This window comes from Gadus chalcogrammus, chromosome 12 (genome assembly GCF_026213295.1).
Source record: "Gadus chalcogrammus isolate NIFS_2021 chromosome 12, NIFS_Gcha_1.0, whole genome shotgun sequence".
Lineage (NCBI taxonomy): Eukaryota > Metazoa > Chordata > Actinopteri > Gadiformes > Gadidae > Gadus > Gadus chalcogrammus.
The window spans coordinates 31,833,421-31,851,404 of record NC_079423.1 but is presented as its reverse complement, the minus strand read 5'-3'; the positions used below and the strand labels follow the sequence as shown (position 1 = coordinate 31,851,404).

The 17,984-nt window shown below is 44.2% G+C and overlaps 3 protein-coding genes across 3 annotated transcripts in view; all 3 read left to right on the top strand.

Moving 5' to 3' along the window:
* meltf (melanotransferrin) overlaps positions 1 to 3,235 on the top strand; it is a 9,340-nt gene extending 6,105 nt beyond the window's left edge. Inside the window, exons 11-16 of the mRNA XM_056603863.1 lie at positions 10 to 204; positions 753 to 906; positions 1,135 to 1,202; positions 1,396 to 1,583; positions 1,721 to 1,913; positions 2,025 to 3,235. Coding sequence (XP_056459838.1) covers positions 10 to 204; positions 753 to 906; positions 1,135 to 1,202; positions 1,396 to 1,583; positions 1,721 to 1,913; positions 2,025 to 2,092 — 866 coding nt within the window. The 3' untranslated portion in view covers positions 2,093 to 3,235. The remainder of the gene's footprint in view (positions 1 to 9; positions 205 to 752; positions 907 to 1,134; positions 1,203 to 1,395; positions 1,584 to 1,720; positions 1,914 to 2,024) is intronic.
* Positions 3,236 to 4,177: 942 nt separating this feature from the next.
* On the top strand, positions 4,178 to 5,933 carry fkbp2 (FKBP prolyl isomerase 2). The gene is made up of 2 exons (XM_056603866.1): positions 4,178 to 4,866; positions 5,420 to 5,933. The coding sequence occupies exon 1, from the start codon at positions 4,416 to 4,418 to the stop codon at positions 4,830 to 4,832; it is 417 nt and encodes a 138-aa protein (XP_056459841.1). The 5' UTR covers positions 4,178 to 4,415; the 3' UTR covers positions 4,833 to 4,866; positions 5,420 to 5,933.
* A 377-nt stretch (positions 5,934 to 6,310) lies between these two features.
* Positions 6,311 to 8,793, top strand: ncbp2 (nuclear cap binding protein subunit 2). The gene is made up of 5 exons (XM_056603865.1): positions 6,311 to 6,498; positions 7,189 to 7,275; positions 7,373 to 7,467; positions 7,613 to 7,751; positions 8,126 to 8,793. The coding sequence occupies exons 1-5, from the start codon at positions 6,424 to 6,426 to the stop codon at positions 8,219 to 8,221; spliced, it is 492 nt and encodes a 163-aa protein (XP_056459840.1). The 5' UTR covers positions 6,311 to 6,423; the 3' UTR covers positions 8,222 to 8,793.
* The last annotated feature ends 9,191 nt before the right edge of the window (positions 8,794 to 17,984 follow it).

Here is a 17,984-nt window from a genome sequence, read left to right as displayed (position 1 = left end):
TCCCTGCAGAGGAGCGCGATGGCTCCATCTACTACGCGGTTGCCGTGGTGAAAAAGGACCGAGTGGATATCCGTAACCTTGACGACCTGAGAGGCCTCCGCTCCTGTCACACCGGCTACGGACGCACCGCCGGATGGAACATTCCGGTCTCGGTGCTGATGGACAGAGGGTTGATCAAACCCCAGCAGTGCCAGGTTCCACAAGGTGAGTGCATGCCTTTGGTGTGTGCGTGTGCAAGCGTGTCACTCACGTCCCCTTTTGGTGGCCCCAGGGGTAAATAAGGACGAAGCACAACAACCAAATAATATTGACGGAGTCAAAGTAAAGGTGGCAAAAGTAAAAGGGTTTTATTTTCACCACTCAAGACACAAGTATGACAGAGCCTTCAAAAACAAACCTGTGGGGGAAGAAGTGACCAAAAGGAAGTTGCCAAAAAATGTAAACAAGTATAACAAAACTAGGCCCAACTATTGCAACCAAAACCAAACAACCGATCAGAGAGAGAGAGTTACACAGGTGTGCTCCATTTATTGATGGAGCCTGACTTCTGATTGGGGTTTGAGGGAAAGGAACTCCCGCTCAACTGTGGAGAAAAGGGGGAGAGTAAAAACAGCCACCAGATCACAGGCTTGTGATCTTTATCTCTTGCAGATAAAGAGTAATCTCAATAATTGCATGAGATCTTTAACTGGTTTCTGGAAGATATGTCTGTTTGATTGTTTGTCTTTCCACTTGTCTCCTGCGGGGCCTAGCGGTGGGGGGTTTCTTTAAGCAGAGCTGTGTACCGGGTGCCAATCAGCCAGGCTTCCCTTCTAACCTGTGCAGCCTGTGTGTGGGAGACCAAGCAGGGCAGGACATATGTGAAAAGGGGAAGGACCTGTATGACGGATACAACGGAGCCTTCAGGTACCGTGAGAACTACAACTCCTACAATCCTTTGAGTGGATCTGAATGTGATGGATGGCCTCCGATGGAGTTTGGGAATAGCCTTTAAACATTGAGCTAACTGGTTTTCTAGTAGATACACAAGGCTAGTAGTGGAATGAAAATAATGGATTTATCATTTGTAAGTAACTTTGACCAATAAATGAAATGGTGTTCGGCCTCTGAACTTTATCTGCCTGTACGTCTTAGGTGTATGGCCGCAGGACTTGGAGATGTGGCTTTCGTTAAGCACTCGACTGTTTTCCAAAATACAGACGGTATGACACATTTTGCCCATATTTAACAAATGTATGTATTACTTGGATGTTGTATGTGCATAAAATAACTCGCAATCTCTTGCAAGGCGTTATCCTTCATCAATAACCTGATAAAAACAATTGCTTGACCTATTGCGTTTTGTGTCCAAATGTACCAAAGCTAAATTTGATAATCGTTCTTTCTTCCCTGCAGGTAACTCGAAGGAGCCCTGGGCCTTGAGCCTTCAGTCCAAGGACTTCCAGCTGCTGTGCTCTCAGAACAGCAAAGCTGAGGTTACGCAGTACCATGCCTGTAACCTGGCCAGAGTCCCCTCCCACGCCGTCATGGTACGGCCCGGCACCAACACCCACGCTGTCTACGGACTCCTGGACAATGCACAGGTAGGGGGGCTAGGATGGTAAAAGTTGTGTTAAAATACAAGTTTGACGGAAGGGGCAATATTAAGAACAGTTTTCCTTGAATCGCTCTGCTATGCAAACATCTTGGTCCCTCCCTCTTCCTGTCTCTGTCTCTGTAGAAATATTTTCGCAGTGACGAGGGCCTCGCATTCAAAATGTTCGACTCCTCAGCCTATCAGGGCTCAGATCTCATCTTTAAAGATTCTACACTCCGCCTAGTGGGCGTGGCTGATAAAAAGACCTACAGCGATTGGCTAGGACATGCCTACATGGATTCACTTGTGGACATGCAGTGTAACTCATCCACTGCAGGTAATATACTCTACAATTTCTACACTTTACAGGGCTGTGAGGAAAACAGGGGTTAAAGATACTAATATGATAATATTCATGGTTGTCCCTCTCTCTCTCTCTCTCTCTCAGTGACATCAACGATTTGGATTCTGCTGACTACAATCCTCGGCTTCATGGTAACCAACTTGTGGATTTAGAGAAGCAAGGCGACTGATTATGTGACACGCTTAAATTGAATCCCCACCATGTAGCTCCACCTTCCTATCTGTTTCCTTCACAACTCTACTTTTCTTGACTCATAACTAACAAATGTATAAAGTTCCTGACTTGATCGGAACCAATGCCTTGGCGCCTCCGACCAATCCAAACTAAATTCACTGTTCCCAGGACCCTGACAATGTCTGTCTGGATCTGAATTATCCTATGAACGCATCCAATGCTTTTGTCTAGATTCTGAACAGTAGGAAAAAGCAATGAGAAGAAAAGGCCTTCTGGCTTCAAATGGTCTTTTACATTACATTTCATTTGATGATGCGCTTTTCTAAAGTGTCAGTAAGTCAGTAAGTCTTGCTGTTATTCTCATCATGTAAGCACTTCATATCAGTCGTTGTTCTAGAGAAGGGATGGTATTTGAAAATGTCCGGTTTGGAAGATGAAAAAAAGAAAAAGATGACCATCTGTGTTTACCGAGGGTGGTCTGTCATATCAGTGCATATGCTGCCACCCGTTACATTACACTCCTGGGCAGTGCCTCTCTAGAATGTTGGCACCTTGACCCTTCTAGTGTAGACCTGGATTAGCATAGCTGTCTTGGTGTATCTCCTCAGTTGTAATTCCAACCCTGTTCCTTAAACTGCATCCTATTTAATTGCATTGATTTTTTTTTGTATAATGAGATTTATTTTTCTATGGTCGGATACCATATCAGTGTATATGTTCTGACTCATGTCGTCAGAAACCAATACTATCTTTTTCTCTTTCTAGAGATTATTTTTCTGTATGAAATGATTAAACTGTAACTAATATTTAGTAGCCAGGCCAGTGTGTCTGCAGAAGTTTAGCTACATATAACAACCTGCCTCAATGTTTGTGTTTTATTATAGCAAAAATAAATCTTCTGTGCATCAATCATTTGTATGGTCATTTTTAAGAGTACAAGTAGAAAAGCAATGCTACCAGAATCACTGCTTTCCCTTAAAGAGTATAGTGTCAGTTACCAATTCCTTTGACCTTTGTATGAAAAGAGCAAAGTTCTGATGCCACTACTGTAGCCTAAATACAGAATTCTGCTCTTCTGAGAGCCATGCATACCCCCAACAGAAAAGATCGGACATTCAGCAAACAAGCATTGTGCTTCAAATACAAAAGCTTAGTTACTGCTATTGTTCAATGAGACAAGAACAACATTAAAGTTTACACCAATATGGCTATGGCCTGAACACATTTACATACTTTATTTAAATGAGAAATTAAATCGAGTCAATAACACAAGGTATATTTGTATGTACATACTGAAAATACTGCAATAACTTACACAATATAAATAGTATCAATCATTTTGGCTGTTGGAAGACCAAAGGTTGGCATACTTTCCAGTGAGGTCATTATTTACACCCTTATATCCCACATCTCATAAGGTCCGAGGAGTGGCGGTAGACCACCTGACGAGGCGGTGCAGGGAAGGAGAACCTACACATTGCTCTGGTCAGTCCACCGAGTGAACGCAGAACGTTAAAGTCTTCATTTCTTGATCTGTTTGGAAGCGTTTCTCCATCCTTCTTTGAGCTCTTTAATAAACGTTTCTCGCAGTCTCCTGAAGAGAGCGCCCATCTCCCCCGTGTCTCCGGGGGTCCTGCCGGCTTCCCCCCGCACCGCGCTGGAGCTGAGGATCCGATCCGACGCGTCCCTGCCCGCGATCTGAGCTTTGGTCAGCGCGTAGGCGGTGATCTGAGCCGCCCGCCGTATAATGCGGGATTCAGCCAACTTCTCGATGACCCGCGGGTTATTGAGGAGAGAGAATAATATCCGGATGATCCCCATCGTGAATGACCCGGTTCAGTATCGGTTGAGCAGAACCGGCCGGCCCGACAGTCGAGTCCGGGGAGGAACTTTGAACACCTGAAACCGAACACAATTTACTGCATTTCAATCTAGGTCATGATTTCTAACATTCCATCGAGATATAGGTTATGATTGATAGAAACCAATAATGTTTGTTTGCATCAATCATAATGTTTCAGATAATAACCTACGTTTGATAACGTAGATGTTTGACACCGGTGACCGCCAGGTTTACCGAAGCGACCTGAGGAACCCGAGCGACGGAACGGTTTCTGCACGGCGGTGTTTGTTCGCTGTACCATCCGTTTTTAAGGTTACGTGTTTCCGTTCGCTCAGCAGAACAGAGTAGACCTCGTTCGGTTCGATCGTTCCGAGCAGATCCCCTGCTCCGCTTTTGTAGGTGCAAACAAAACAAAAACATATTCGACCTTTAGTTAAAGATCCATCCGCCGTTCAGCCATGCGTGTGTTGATGCTCCTGGCGGTGGCGCTGATCTCCGTCCTCCCGGCGGCCGTCAGCGGCGCCGACAAGAAGAAGCTGCAGATCGGCATCAAGAAGAGAGTCGACAACTGCCAGATGAAGTCCCGCAAGGGTGACGTGCTGAACATGCACTACACCGGGAAGCTGGAGGACGGGACCGAGTTCGACAGCAGCATCCCCCGGGACAGCCCGTTCACCTTCACCCTGGGCACCGGGCAGGTGATCAAAGGCTGGGACCAGGGCCTCCTGGGGATGTGCGAAGGCGAGAAAAGGAAGCTGGTCATCCCCTCCGAGCTCGGCTACGGGGACCGAGGCGCGCCGCCCAAGATCCCCGGAGGCGCGACGCTCATCTTCGAGGTGGAGCTGCTCAGCATCGAGAGGAGATCCGACCTTTGATGGAGGAATGAGTGGTGGAGGCTGCTTTGATATGGTAATTAGGAGAAGAAAAGGGATGTTAATTCCCCTCCTGGGTTTACACAATCTATTGTTAGATTGATCACATTAGTAGAAAAACGAATAACTACAGATTATTGAACAACATGCATCCGGGAAGCTGTCAGAGGTCTGATTTGCATTCCAAATCCTGTTAGTTCTGGTTGTGTGCATTAAATACGCCGGATAGCACCCTATTATCTATTAATTAAATTGTAATTCTATGATAGCTAACTTGTTTAGGTTTGGCATCGGATTGTATCCCAAATACTGGGGAATTCAATGCCCATTACTTGGTATTAAACAAATATATTATACCAATATAAGTGCATAGGCCTACCCTACTGAAGGCACTACTGACTTTTGGATGGTTTCTCTGTGACAAAAAGATCACCAGTTACATGGGATGGAGACAGTTATTTATTAAGGAAGCCCTTTAGAAATGATCAGTTCAGGTGGTCCTACTACTGAGACCCGTGTAGTCTCTTCAGGTGGTCTGTGACGTGATGTTTTCTAACCATTTTCCAACGTTTGTCTCGTTTTTCTTACAGATTCCAGACGGGACCATGGCCCAGAATGGAAAAACATCCCCATGCCCATGTGAAAGCCAAACCTGGGAATAATGTGTGGTGCCATCTGTAGACCGACTGTATTCCACTTAAGCTTATAGGTTAATTGAAACATGATTTTTCTCCCTTTAACAATTTAGTCAACTGTATTCCACTTAAGGTTAATTGAAATGTGATTTCCCCCCTAAACAATTTGGTCAACTGTGTGCAAAGGTCCTAACTGTATTGATATTAGATGCAATGTGCCCAAAATCAGTAATTAGGTGTTTGTTATAATGTATTCTAGATTAAAATAACCTTGCATTGGTTTTTTTCTCGTTAATACGAGAATTCTTCTATTTTTGAGAATTCTAACTATTTTGCTAAACCGTTTTTTAGATTGTTGCCTTTGTATCTGAAAGAATAATCAGATGGTATAGATAGTTAGTTTTTTGTTAAAATACGTTTTTGAATTGTAATAAAAATTGAAGCTGTATGTGAGCACTTGTTTGTCTTTTTATTGCAAGAGAAAAGTTATCCCATTGTCCAAAATGACTGGATTGCTAAGTAGGTCCAATTCAACTTCACTTATTATAATGACATTTCCACATAGCAATTCCGTTAGTTTCTATTATGACTTCTATTGGCGTTGTTCCCAAAATCCATGTTTCAAGTTTGAAGAATATCGTTCTCACAACAGAAGGCCCTATTCATAAGGTGTTGCCTTTCAATGCATAATTTAATGCTATTTGTTATAACATGGTGCATAGGTTGCTTAAATAGTGCAAAATGTCTTAAGATATAAGAAAGAAACGTAGACAGATTATTATATAATATAATTAGTTTACATCATCACGGAAGCCCTCGTCAGCCGTCCCGAAGCTTCTGAACATAAGGGGAGCCCTTAAAGGAGCACACCGGCATACCGGAAGTTGTTCATGAGCGCTAATTCTCCTGCAAGCATTAGCCCGACAAGCTAACTGTTGTAATCTTTTTATTTTTGCAAAATGTCTGTCAAACTCGGCGCTTTGCACAGCGACTCCTACGTGGACATCAGCCAGTACAGAGACCAGCACTTTAAGGTGAGTCCGTCCGCGTGCCTCAGACTGCAGCTCCGCCACAAAGGGACGCTGCGCGTGGACGGGTCACGATCGGCGTCAACTAACCCGAGTTAAAACTAGTATAAAGTTGGTTAACCATCCCGGGTAAAACATGTATAACGTTAACCAAACCGGTTAATACATATATAACGTTAACCAACCCTGGTTAAAACAAGTATAACGTTAACAGTGAACCAGTCGGGTTGTCTTTACAACCAAGCGGACCCGGGTTGGGTGACTGTATTAACGTTATACATGTTTTAACCCCGGCTGGTTAACTGTTAACGTTATAATTGTTTAACCCCCTTTTGGTAATATAATGATAAATCAGCCTCCCCAGAGCCCGGTTGAACGTCACTCACGTTGTGTTCACCAACGTGTTCACTCTCGCATTGTGTTCACTCTAATGTGTTCCCTCTTGCATTGTGTTGACTCGCATTGTGTTCACTCGGTGTGTCCACTCCCAATATATCTACACACTCTCTTGTGTGTTCCCTGTTGCACTGTGTTCACTCTCGCACTGTGTTCACTCGGTGTGTCCACTCCCAATATATCTACACACTCTCTTGTGTGTTCCCTGTCGCACCGTGTTCACCCACTCTGTGTGTTCACTCTCTGTGTGTTCACTCATTGGAGGCTTTGCGCTCACCCTCCCTGGTTTCTCTCCTCCAGGGTAACCGCTATGACCAGGAGAAGCTGCTAACGCAGAGCAACACTCTGTACGTAGGGAACCTGTCCTTCTACACCACAGAAGAGCAGGTTGGTTCATTATCACGATCATACACTACCCCTCCCGAGTTCATCACCGCTTCCTCAAACAGCTCACCTGTCCGTCTATCCATTTACCGTCCAACAGGTGTACGAGCTGTTCGCTAAAAGTGGAGACGTCAAGCGCATCGTAATTGGCCTCGATAAGGTCAAGAAGACTGCCTGTGGTTTCTGCTTTGTAGAGTATCCTTTGAACAAAATACTACCCCACACACACACACCAATGTTTTATTGTGTTTAATGGTTCCACACTGACATCATACACAAGTGCATTATCTCAAGGTAACACACTACAACGACGTACAGACCATAACTCGAGCCGTGCCAGGTATTACACGCGGCTAGATGCAGAGAACGCCATGCGCTTCATCAACGGGACGCGGCTGGACGACCGCATCATCCGCACAGACTGGGACGCCGGCTTCAGGGAGGGCCGGCAGTACGGCCGCGGCAAGTCAGGAGGACAGGTGGGGAATACCTTACATTCAGCAGACGCCTTTATCCAGTGGGACTTAATAAGTCTAAACAAATCTGTCTGTGCAGTCAGGAAGTTCATAGAACCAAGTGCCAAGCCTTAACAATCGCTAGGTTAATCCAATCCCTGTGTACAACAAAGACAGCTAGGATAAGATGCTACATAACTAAGTACGACGTACAATAAGTGTGTACATTAAGCGCCAAGAAGTATAACAAGTAGGAGGGGAGAGACAGGGAGGCGACGCAGAGTCTAGGTGAACTCTGTACAGGCGAGTCTTGAGTGTTTCGCGGAGCCTAGAACCACACGGCTGTGGTCATTGGGTCAGAGTTACAGAACGATCAAGGCCCCTTCTTCTTTGCACAGGTGAGAGACGAGTACAGGCAGGATTACGACCCAGCCAGGGGCGGCTACGGTAAGATCGCTCAGACGAGGGCTCCGGAGGCCCGAAGCAGCTTCTAGAGACGGCCTGGCGGGGCTGGAACTGACGCAACCACTGCCTCAGAATGGAGCTTCTCCTCAGAACCGCTTCCTGCAGTTAACCTGGACTATGGCTGAATCAATCCCTGAAGAAACACTTTTGTGTAGAACAATACGACCGCTGGACAACTTCTGGGACTATTTTCAAGATTAGTATTATTTTTATATTTTTATTTTTGTCCTTGAGTTTTTAATTTGTATTCCGCCGACCGCTTTGCTTTCTGTTTTTGTTTTAATAGCATGCCCTGTGTTTTCAAAATGCCAGACATTTCCCCAAAGGCTGAAAAGCCACAAGACCTTTTGTAGAGGAATAGTTCCATCTCAAATACCATTTGAAACCATGTTTCTTACAAAATGATCTTGACATTTAAACTACTGTGTCTGTTGGTGTCATCAACTTATTTTTAAAGAACATTTATGTGGTTTTCTGCATTGTTCACAATGTGATAGGCTGCACTGTAGCCTGTCACAATGGAATATACAAGTATACTGCCAAAATGTTACATGTTAATTGCGGCATCAATTAGTAAAAACAAGTTGACTCAAATCTACTATTGACTTCATGCAGTCTTTTATTTGTGCACTTCACTATCTGGGGAAAAAATGGATATATTTGTTTTGTTTGCTCATTCATCATACATTGAAATAAATTCGAGTTAGATACTCGATAACATAATAACTAGAGGCATAACTGTTGCTGAGTGTTGTGGAAAAGGAAAATAATGGTTCCACGCTGAAAATCCCCCCAAAAAAAGGTCTTGTAAATGACCATTCGATTATTTCTTTGGCCACCACTTGGGGGCGCCACTGCCCCTAAATTACATGACTGACGCCATCGTATTTTACTAGTCTTTTGCCAGTCCGCGTTCCGATGAGGCTCCTGAATACTCAATGGATTTCCTGCCTCAGTTTGTCCCCACTTTAGGGACAGTCAAACATTATGATCGTTTTCATTCTAGTGCACAAATGCCAGACATGTCTAAAAAGGGTGCATAAGAAATGAAGGAGCTGTCCCAAAATGGCCTAATAAATAAACGTCTCCGTCCCATCAATGGCCATACCGCTCTCATACAGAGTGTTTAGTAATTAATAATGTATTTGGATTTGGTAATAAACCAACAATTTGTGCGCAATGTCCAGCATATGCAGGGTGGGCACTGAGGCCGACTGCTACAAATGGTCTCCCTCATCTAACGGAGGCAAGATAAAGTCTCCTTTCAAGATTATTTTTTTCGTATCAAAACAAACTGAAGCCTAAACTTTATTTTTTTTGCTGTCCATCAATAGCGGCTTGAAAGTCGGATGCTTATTCAACACAAACCCAGGTATTTGGGATTTGCTACCCTTTCAACAGGCATCTTTGAGGGGACTTGCCTGGTGGACTGAGGTTCATTGATCTGCTAAAAAAACTCCAACTTGGTCTTATGAGCCTTAAGGAGCCGTTCAAACTGGGGGAGCTGGTTAAGGACGAGATACAGCACGACGTAACTGCTAATGCTTTATTGAGTGGATGCACAACAGAAGCCGGTATCCCCAGTACCAGAGCACTATTGAATAACTGTGCATCCAGCTTTGAAACTTTTTTTTTTATACATGGAATAGCGCATTAATGTTTTATCGGTTTTCTATAATGCATAGATTACGGATGGCACTAACAATTAGGTCAAATTCAATTTTCAAGCAAGTAGATGACTGCATCACACTGTTTCTTTACAAGACTAAGAAGGAGAGTGAAAAGACTTGAACTATTCTGTGACAGCTTTGTCGTCATGCATGTGCAACCAAGTGATTGGTTGTCAACCCTTGTCTTTTAAATAGCCCTCCATGATGTTCCATCACTAAGGGTTTAATTCACAAGGATGACTGATTTATGAAATGGAGAAGATGAGAACCAATAGAACAAGATTAGCTTGATGTCGAGGGTGACGTTCTTTGCTATGGGAACACGTTTGGTCTTAAAATGTCCAGTTACTGTATCGGTTCCATTTCTCGCTAGTCAGTCCCATCTCTAGAACAGATGTCGCATGAAACGGGTTACAACCGGTATCGGCACTGAACAAAGTTTGTGAAAACTGAAAGTGCATGCATGAGTTTCAGCCTGTGGTTGAATATACTGCTCATCCCACAGCTCCAAGATGTGTGTCTTTGTCATGTCTGGACTATACTCTTATTGGCTCACATGTTATAGTCAAGGATTTGGTTGTTGTTTTTTTGCCTCATGTTTAACTCTCTTTTTCGTACCACACACACACACACACACACACACACACACACACACACACACACACACACACTTTGTAAATTGGACATTCAAGACTGCTCCCTTGTTGTCCAATGATCCGTGCTGTCCTGTTTTTCAATAGCTATAGTGTTTTCACTCATCTCTCCTCTCTGCCTTTGGTTGACACACTGGTGGTAGTCCCAGCCTTTGGCGCTGGCGTTGCAGCTTCACCCGAGGGACCCATAGGGCTACGCTCGACCGGCCAGTGGAGTCCCGAGGTCATTACCACTCCCGGCGTGTAGCCAGGGGCACTAATATCACGCTCCAACACCCCCCCAATACCCTCTCAACTGAATAAAAATACAAAATACTTTCTCTTCTCTGGTCTCGGTAACCTTAACCTATTTGCATTTGTCTCCACATCGAGGGCAGGGTGCCTAGCCGACTTAGTAAAAGACTTAAGAGTAACATAAACGTCAAGTCGGTTGAGTCTGAAGTATTAAGGTTTTAATCTTTTTGTTTCCAGGTTTTTTGTAGTACCCACAAGTTGAAAGAAATCCTAATAATAATGGAGTGGTTCTGCTAGAGTGAGGCCGACAGCCACAAGGGACTGGGTTTATGCAGTCACGCCAGGTAGACCTACTATAGCTGCTGCTGCGGTACAATGAAACGCTCTGCTGAAAGTCAGGACACAATATATTAAACCACTTTCAAACACTTGGATGGATTAGTATGGAGCCTGTGAGATGTCATGGACGTAAGCACACATACTTTACTAAACCGTGCGTGCGACTTACTCAAAGCCCACGCACGACTAACTTAGACACTTTTGCGACTTACTCAAGTTTGCTTGCGACTTAAAACAGACATGCGCTTTATTAAAAAAGACATGTTCTATAGATTAGTGCCACATTTGACTAAGGTAAGGAGTGAAATAGACAATTCAGCCAAGCAATGTCGCGATTATGATTCATACAATTCCATAGCTCTCAGCCTTTTCCTGCCTTATGTTTGAGCGCAGTCTGTTAATTTGCATTACGATGAATCCACATTCTTGGATTGTTTTCAAATCCGTTTTATACCATTGTTGTTGCTCATACTGACCAATTTCTGCATTCAGGCACGAACCAGCGCACTTTCAATTTGCCTCTCTTGGCATATTCCTGCGTAGGGATCCTCCTGTGCTTTCATCTGCTTGAATTACAGAGCGCCTCGCAGATTCAGCACAAGCGCTTAGTGGTAATTGTGCACAGATAAGAACAGCTGATTTTTACTGTTTGCTTCGGTGAACACAAGCGTTTTTTTCCCTGCCTCTGATCGATCTTCTTTTTTCCCTTAGTGGTCGAATTGAATTTGTCTTGCAGAAATAGATTCATCCATTCAGCCTCGGATCCATGCATCCTAAGCCTCTTTTTTTTCTCTGTCTCTTATCCGAGTTAAAGCCCAGTGAACCGTTTCATACGAGGCCCTCTTCCTGTTGGTTTATGTCGTTTGACTGCATAAGTTCATGAGCAACGGGAACCGGAGCGGGCAGTAACCCTGTCCCGTCTAAAGAACGTATTGCATCTCACCAGGACATTTGGATCATCAAACGTCGACTTGTTTTGGGCCTTTTGCCTCGAATGCAGGGGCCTGGGCCGATTTATCTCCATGCTTAGCAAACAAAACGGAGACAAGAAACAGACCTAGAGGGTGTCCCCTCCCCCTGGAGGGGACACCCTCTAGGTCTGTGGAGGGGGGGGTCGTACAACGCCCCGAACCCACCCTCCAGGTGGGTTCGCTTGATGAACGAGCAGAACTTGACATAACAGGAGCCGGCAGCCTTCACGCCATTCAGGATGCTTGGGAATCTATTTATTGCATCGTGTGTGTCCGTCTTGGCCTCTGCACATCCTGCACTACCCGATTATTTGTCTCTTAGTCTCTGTCCGTCCCTCATAGCTCGTAGCATATTGTATAAAACAGTGTATGAGAGTATGATACATATAATGTCTACATGATATTTTGTGTGTGCACGTGACTGTGTGTGCGTGTGTGTGCCTACTTGCGTTGGTGTGCCTTTTTCTGATGCAATCTGTCGTCATTTTAGGTAGAACGTGTTTGTAATGTTATCTCAACAATTCACGTGTATCCTCGATGGTGACGAACACAATCTCAGAGTGCGGTCAGTGGATGGAACCCCCAGTGGTATTCATGTATGTACCACGCTGGATCTGCCTGGCTTGCAGATTTACCATGGGAGTTCATCGCATACAATATTATCAAAATAAGTGACAGGGAAAGCCGATATGATTCTGGTTGGTAATTGCTATCCGATTGATTTATTAAAAATGCTCTTCCTCTCATCGCTAAACAAAATTCGCCAGTAAATCACAGGTACGCCTTTTGAATCATTTCCTTTCTGCCATCTTCTAATTAAAGGAGTGAAAGGAAAGCCATGCTATTTCTCACAAAAAAGTTAAAAAAGGTATTTAGTCTGTGTATTTAAACTGAAAAACATGAGCCAGTTATTAACTGCAGTAATCAAGCAAGGCAGCTCAGATCCCTTGTGTGAAGGTCATGATTGCATAAAAAAACACTACAAATATAACTGCACAGAATCAGTGACAAATCCACGGGGGTTTACTGTGCTTTTTCTATTGTTAAGAACACATTGAAGCAGCTGTTGCTGCCTATTACTGTTTATTGCACTGGGCTTGTGACTTTACATTGTCTGGTATAGAGCCCAGAAGGTGTGTGTGTGTGTGTGTGTGAGAGACACGCATTCTGGATTTACCCGGCAGATTAGCACTAGAGTGTCTGTGGCGGTTATGAACCCCGTGCAGAGTGCTACTCTGTCCTGTTTATTTATACAGCTCCTCATCACGACAGACTCAACGGGCTCCATGGCCACTTTCAGGGGTTTGCTGATGCCGTGTCAGCTCTTAAACCAGAATAGATTTTTTCTTTAAATCAGTTGGAACATATGAAATAGTGTGCAGGCCTTCAGTGCGAGCAGACAGGGTGCTTGTCTCCCACATGTTGAGGAGTAGAGGAACAAGATGTTTGTTACTCTGTTATCGTCAAATTGCAAATCAATGAGAACTGATAGAGTAAGAAACAATACTCCATTCCTCAGTACCCTCTCTTGTAAACAACCCTATCATATTATGGGATGTATTCAAGGGAAGTCTGGGCAGCAGCCTAACGTAGCCCAAGCACTTAAATACAACTATACACTATCAGCTAGTGTCCGCTAGCAGCCACATAACAGTAGCAGTAGCAGTTTTTATTATTTGTTGCTAGCAGACATGCAATGGCTTGTTCTAATTTCCAGCAGAATAGCCTTTGCCAAAGGCCCTAAGCAGCATCCAGAGAGCAGATGTTATGAATATAAAGCATACGAGGAGTGTATCTCTCACTTTAAGACATAGGCAGAGCGAGAGGCGGCGAGAGAGAGAGACGAGAGGCCAGCAGAGCAAAGCGTTGGAGGCCGCTGTAGGAGAGAGGAACTCTATATCTTCCCCTACAGATTAAACCGTCGTACCAGCGTCTGGGCTCGGTGCACATTGCCTACAGATGATGCATTTTTGCATCATAAAATAGATACATATTTGAGCTCAGTGTTAATAATATTTAATATTGTATATCGTAACTTTACTCACCGCACTCTGGGATGGCTGCTGTGCTCCTTCGTGGTGGCTAATGGAGTCATTGCACTCACACTGACGGCTAGCCTGGCCTCAGAGAACTACAGCTAGTCATCTGAGATCACCCTCTTGGTGATAGATAATACAATGATGGTAATGGCATTGCACTTTCTTTTCATTAACCGCATTATTCCATTAATTAATACTTTTGACGTAATAATTAGGCTGATTGGGTAAGAAGCTTAAAATGTTCTGTCAAGGGGCCAGCAGTTTTGGGTATTATAGTATGAACTGTTATTTTGAGTAAGAACTCTAGTTGTGCCTCACATTATGCTTCATGTTAAAGTACCTGGACGAGACTTGGCCCCTGGAACAGCACCTGAAGTCCCTGGTGGACTGTCCTGTTGTGGAGCTCTGCAGGCCAGCCGTGGGGACCTCCCCTCTGGGACTGGGAGGAGGTCGGTGGGGTCTCCCAGGAGACCGATCCCCCCCTTTGGTCCGGGGGAAGCACCTGAGGCAGTGGGCCCACCCTCTTCTGCAGACCACCTCTCCACTTGGAATCAGAGGACACAGACAGAGGGGCTTTTTGGTGTCGTCACATTGACGGCAGATTTGCATTGTGATTTCTAGATTTCTCTGTTTGTTCCAATTCAATATTTGTATGGCCTGGTTTGGTTTACATAATCCAACATTGAAATATTGTAGAGGGCCCAAATGACCCACGGTTATTGTTTATGGAAAATGATATACAAGTCATATATGAATGAGCGCCAACAAGTGTATGTGTGTCTTGGGTTCCTCTTCCGATCTTCCAGGATCTCCTGTAGCAAGTGGACTTAAGATTTCTTCACTACATACGTGGAACTGAAGTGACATAAAAAATAGGTAAGACCCTTACCAAATGTATTCGATGGACAAAATACAATTAATAATTTGTTATTCCACATTAGATAATTCGGTGCAAAAATCTGTAAGCGTAGGCTTCATTTTTTCACAGACTTATTAATTGGTTGATCGTTTTTACAGATGCCTTGAACAGCAAGTGCAGTTTGGCTGAGATGAGAAGGATCTCACTTCACAATGGGCGCAAATGACTTTTCTTGCTCTTCCATTGTGAGGTGATTTCCAATTCAACGTGATTGTGAAATACATTTTCTCAGAGCTTTCAGATGTCCTGAGAAATAATCATGGAGGCCTTTCGTGGAGCGGAGGAAAGATGGAATCAGTCCTTCTGGTCTGCTTCACACAGAAGGGGACTCGTTGACAGAAAAGAGGATGTTTACATTTTGAAGATACAATCCCCTGATGGGGAGAAAAGGCATCCCCTCCAAAGATATTTGGTCGTTTCTACTCTTGTGAGTAATATGTGGAGAAAAACTGGTGTCCTTGGAGGGGGAAAGTTGTTTATCAAGTTGTGATGAAAGCGATAACGAAAAGTACTGAGAGAAAGGTCTTGTCTTTTTGGCGGCCGTAGGATGCTATGCCTCCCCCCCCCCCCCACACACAATATTTGCCCTGCCAGTATGGCACGGTATTGCTGTTTAAAGGTTGGTTTTTATGGCGTTAAAAATCGTTGTTTTATCCTTTACACAGAGCCGCTTTCCCCTACAGACCGTCGGAAGGCTGGAGAAGAATCATTAAAACTCCAACATTATTGGATGGAAATTGGCAGGTATTCACTCAGCAGGCGAGACGGGCTGAGACAGGTTTGAGTCAGAATGTATCCATGCATCACATTGCACAGTACACACCAAACAGCTATCAAAAGCATTCTCTGGACTGCAGTATGAACCACCATTGGTCAGCCGTTATACATCAGCTATCTGCGTTGTACATAAGGCTATAGCTGATTGTTCATCAGTGTGACTTCTTATGACATCAATGTTACAATTTCAGAATGCTATGTTAGATTACAATGGATCACATAAAAACAGCATCATCAAACTACGGTATTAACATTGAATATTATTCAGGGGTTGCTACTCATTGTCTTGGTTTATGGCTTTTCTTCAGGTGCAGAAATAACAGCCTTTTTCCCCACAAATCATGCCAATGTGAATGCTGCCATTGTTTGTGTTTTCATGGTCTCCATTTCGCCATCATTCTAAAGGAACAAATGGGAGTCGCATTATTTTAGCCTTCTCACAGCAGTTACATTTCAGGCCGTACTGCTTCCATATGTGGTAGTGAGTCATTTACAGTCATGCATTGTTTGTGTGTGTACAGTACTGTAAAAAATAAAACGCATACATTTGTTTAAATAATAGGTAGCCATATGCAAAAACGGAAAGATTTTGCGAAACTTTTAAGGAATGTGATGTTTTTGTCTTTATTTCTTTTTTCATACAATATATATTTTTTATTTTTCTGTAACTTTGATGTTGACTCTGACAAAGGCTGAGTAGCTGGTAGACTGCATCATGTTACGGTTTCTGCTAAAAGTGAGGAATCTAGGAACATGGTAAAAATAACCACAAAGGGACGGCACTCAAAGACTGGGGTTGAGATGGAGCAGGAAACGAATAGCAGCTCAGAAGGGGAGCCTCCAATAATACCTCTACTATAGTCCGTAATCTGAGAGTCCATGGATCCCACACACAGACACGCGCACACACACAGGCGCGCACACACACACACACACACACACACACACACACACACACACACACACACACACACACACACACACACACACACACACACACACACACACACACACACACACACACACACGCTCCTCTTACACTCTTCTAATTAATCATCCAATCATCAAACATATGATATGTTTGTCTGTTTGTTTGTGGTCTTGATTGAGAAACCCCGGAGGGAGGTGAAACCATGGAACAGCCTTGACTGCGAGTAAGTCCTATTACTACTACTACTACTACTACTACTACTACGATGATGACCTCAGCCACCACCACACCTCTCCTGTGTTCACTGATGGACGGCTCCTCATGCAGTTTGCTGAAGGCAACGTTCTGTCCTGCACTGTTGCTACTGCTAAGCAAACACTGTGTTGCCGTGGGTGGATTAAAGCCCTGAATTATGTTTTGCTTTAACACATCGACCCCCAACCCTCTCCCATAGGCTGCTGGCAGCATGGACTCTGCAGCCTTCATGAGGAAATGTTGTCCTTCCACACTGGCTGTACACAGTTATACATTTATTATACACCTGTGCTACCTCACTGCTGGCGGTCCTAATGTTCAATGCCTTATTGCCAAAGGCTTTTATGCCATGCGATTCTTTTTGGAGTGTGGTAGTAACTAGTAAGCGATTGTTGCATCTAAAGTAACTGTAATTGATAAATAGAGTGTTGTGGCACTCTGAGTCTTTAGGGTTTGATTACAGCACTTCAGAGGCTGTCCTGGAGACGCTGTCCTAATCACGCCCCCCCCCCCCCCCCCCTCTCTCCCTGGTCACTCCTTCTGTTCCTGTGTCCTAATAAACCAAACACAAGCCGTCCCTTAGTTGTTTATGTTTGCAATTTGGACTTAGTACACACACACACACACACACACACACACACACACACACACACACACACACACACACAATTTGGTTGCCCAAACCTTATACCACAAAACAAAAGCCACCACACAATCAGTAATATTTCATTCATGTTTTCGCTTCGAAAAGCAGCATTCGGGCGGGGTCTGTCAGAGGGCCTAGCCAGGGATAGGCTATACTGGGAGTGGTAATGGGGACCAGACTGCTGCCTATCATGTACACGCTGTCTCTCTTAACCACCTCACTCTCTAGGCTCAGTCAGGCGGAGCAGCGGGCAGCATGAGTGGATCCCAACTCACTGCAGGCGGGCACGATTTAGAATTCTGAAGAAATAACCCCCACCGACACTGCACAACTGCCCCACAACACACGTCATAAACAC

Bases quoted from the DNA above. Each gene is read 5' to 3' on its own strand.
- ncbp2 (XM_056603865.1), top strand. From the start codon at position 6,424: ATGTCTGTCAAACTCGGCGCTTTGCACAGCGACTCCTACGTGGACATC. The intron at 6,499-7,188 runs GTGAGTCCGTCC...TCTCTCCTCCAG, and splicing joins ACAGAGACCAGCACTTTAAG to GGTAACCGCTATGACCAGGA. The intron at 7,276-7,372 runs GTTGGTTCATTA...ACCGTCCAACAG, and splicing joins TCTACACCACAGAAGAGCAG to GTGTACGAGCTGTTCGCTAA.
- fkbp2 (XM_056603866.1), top strand. From the start codon at position 4,416: ATGCGTGTGTTGATGCTCCTGGCGGTGGCGCTGATCTCCGTCCTCCCG.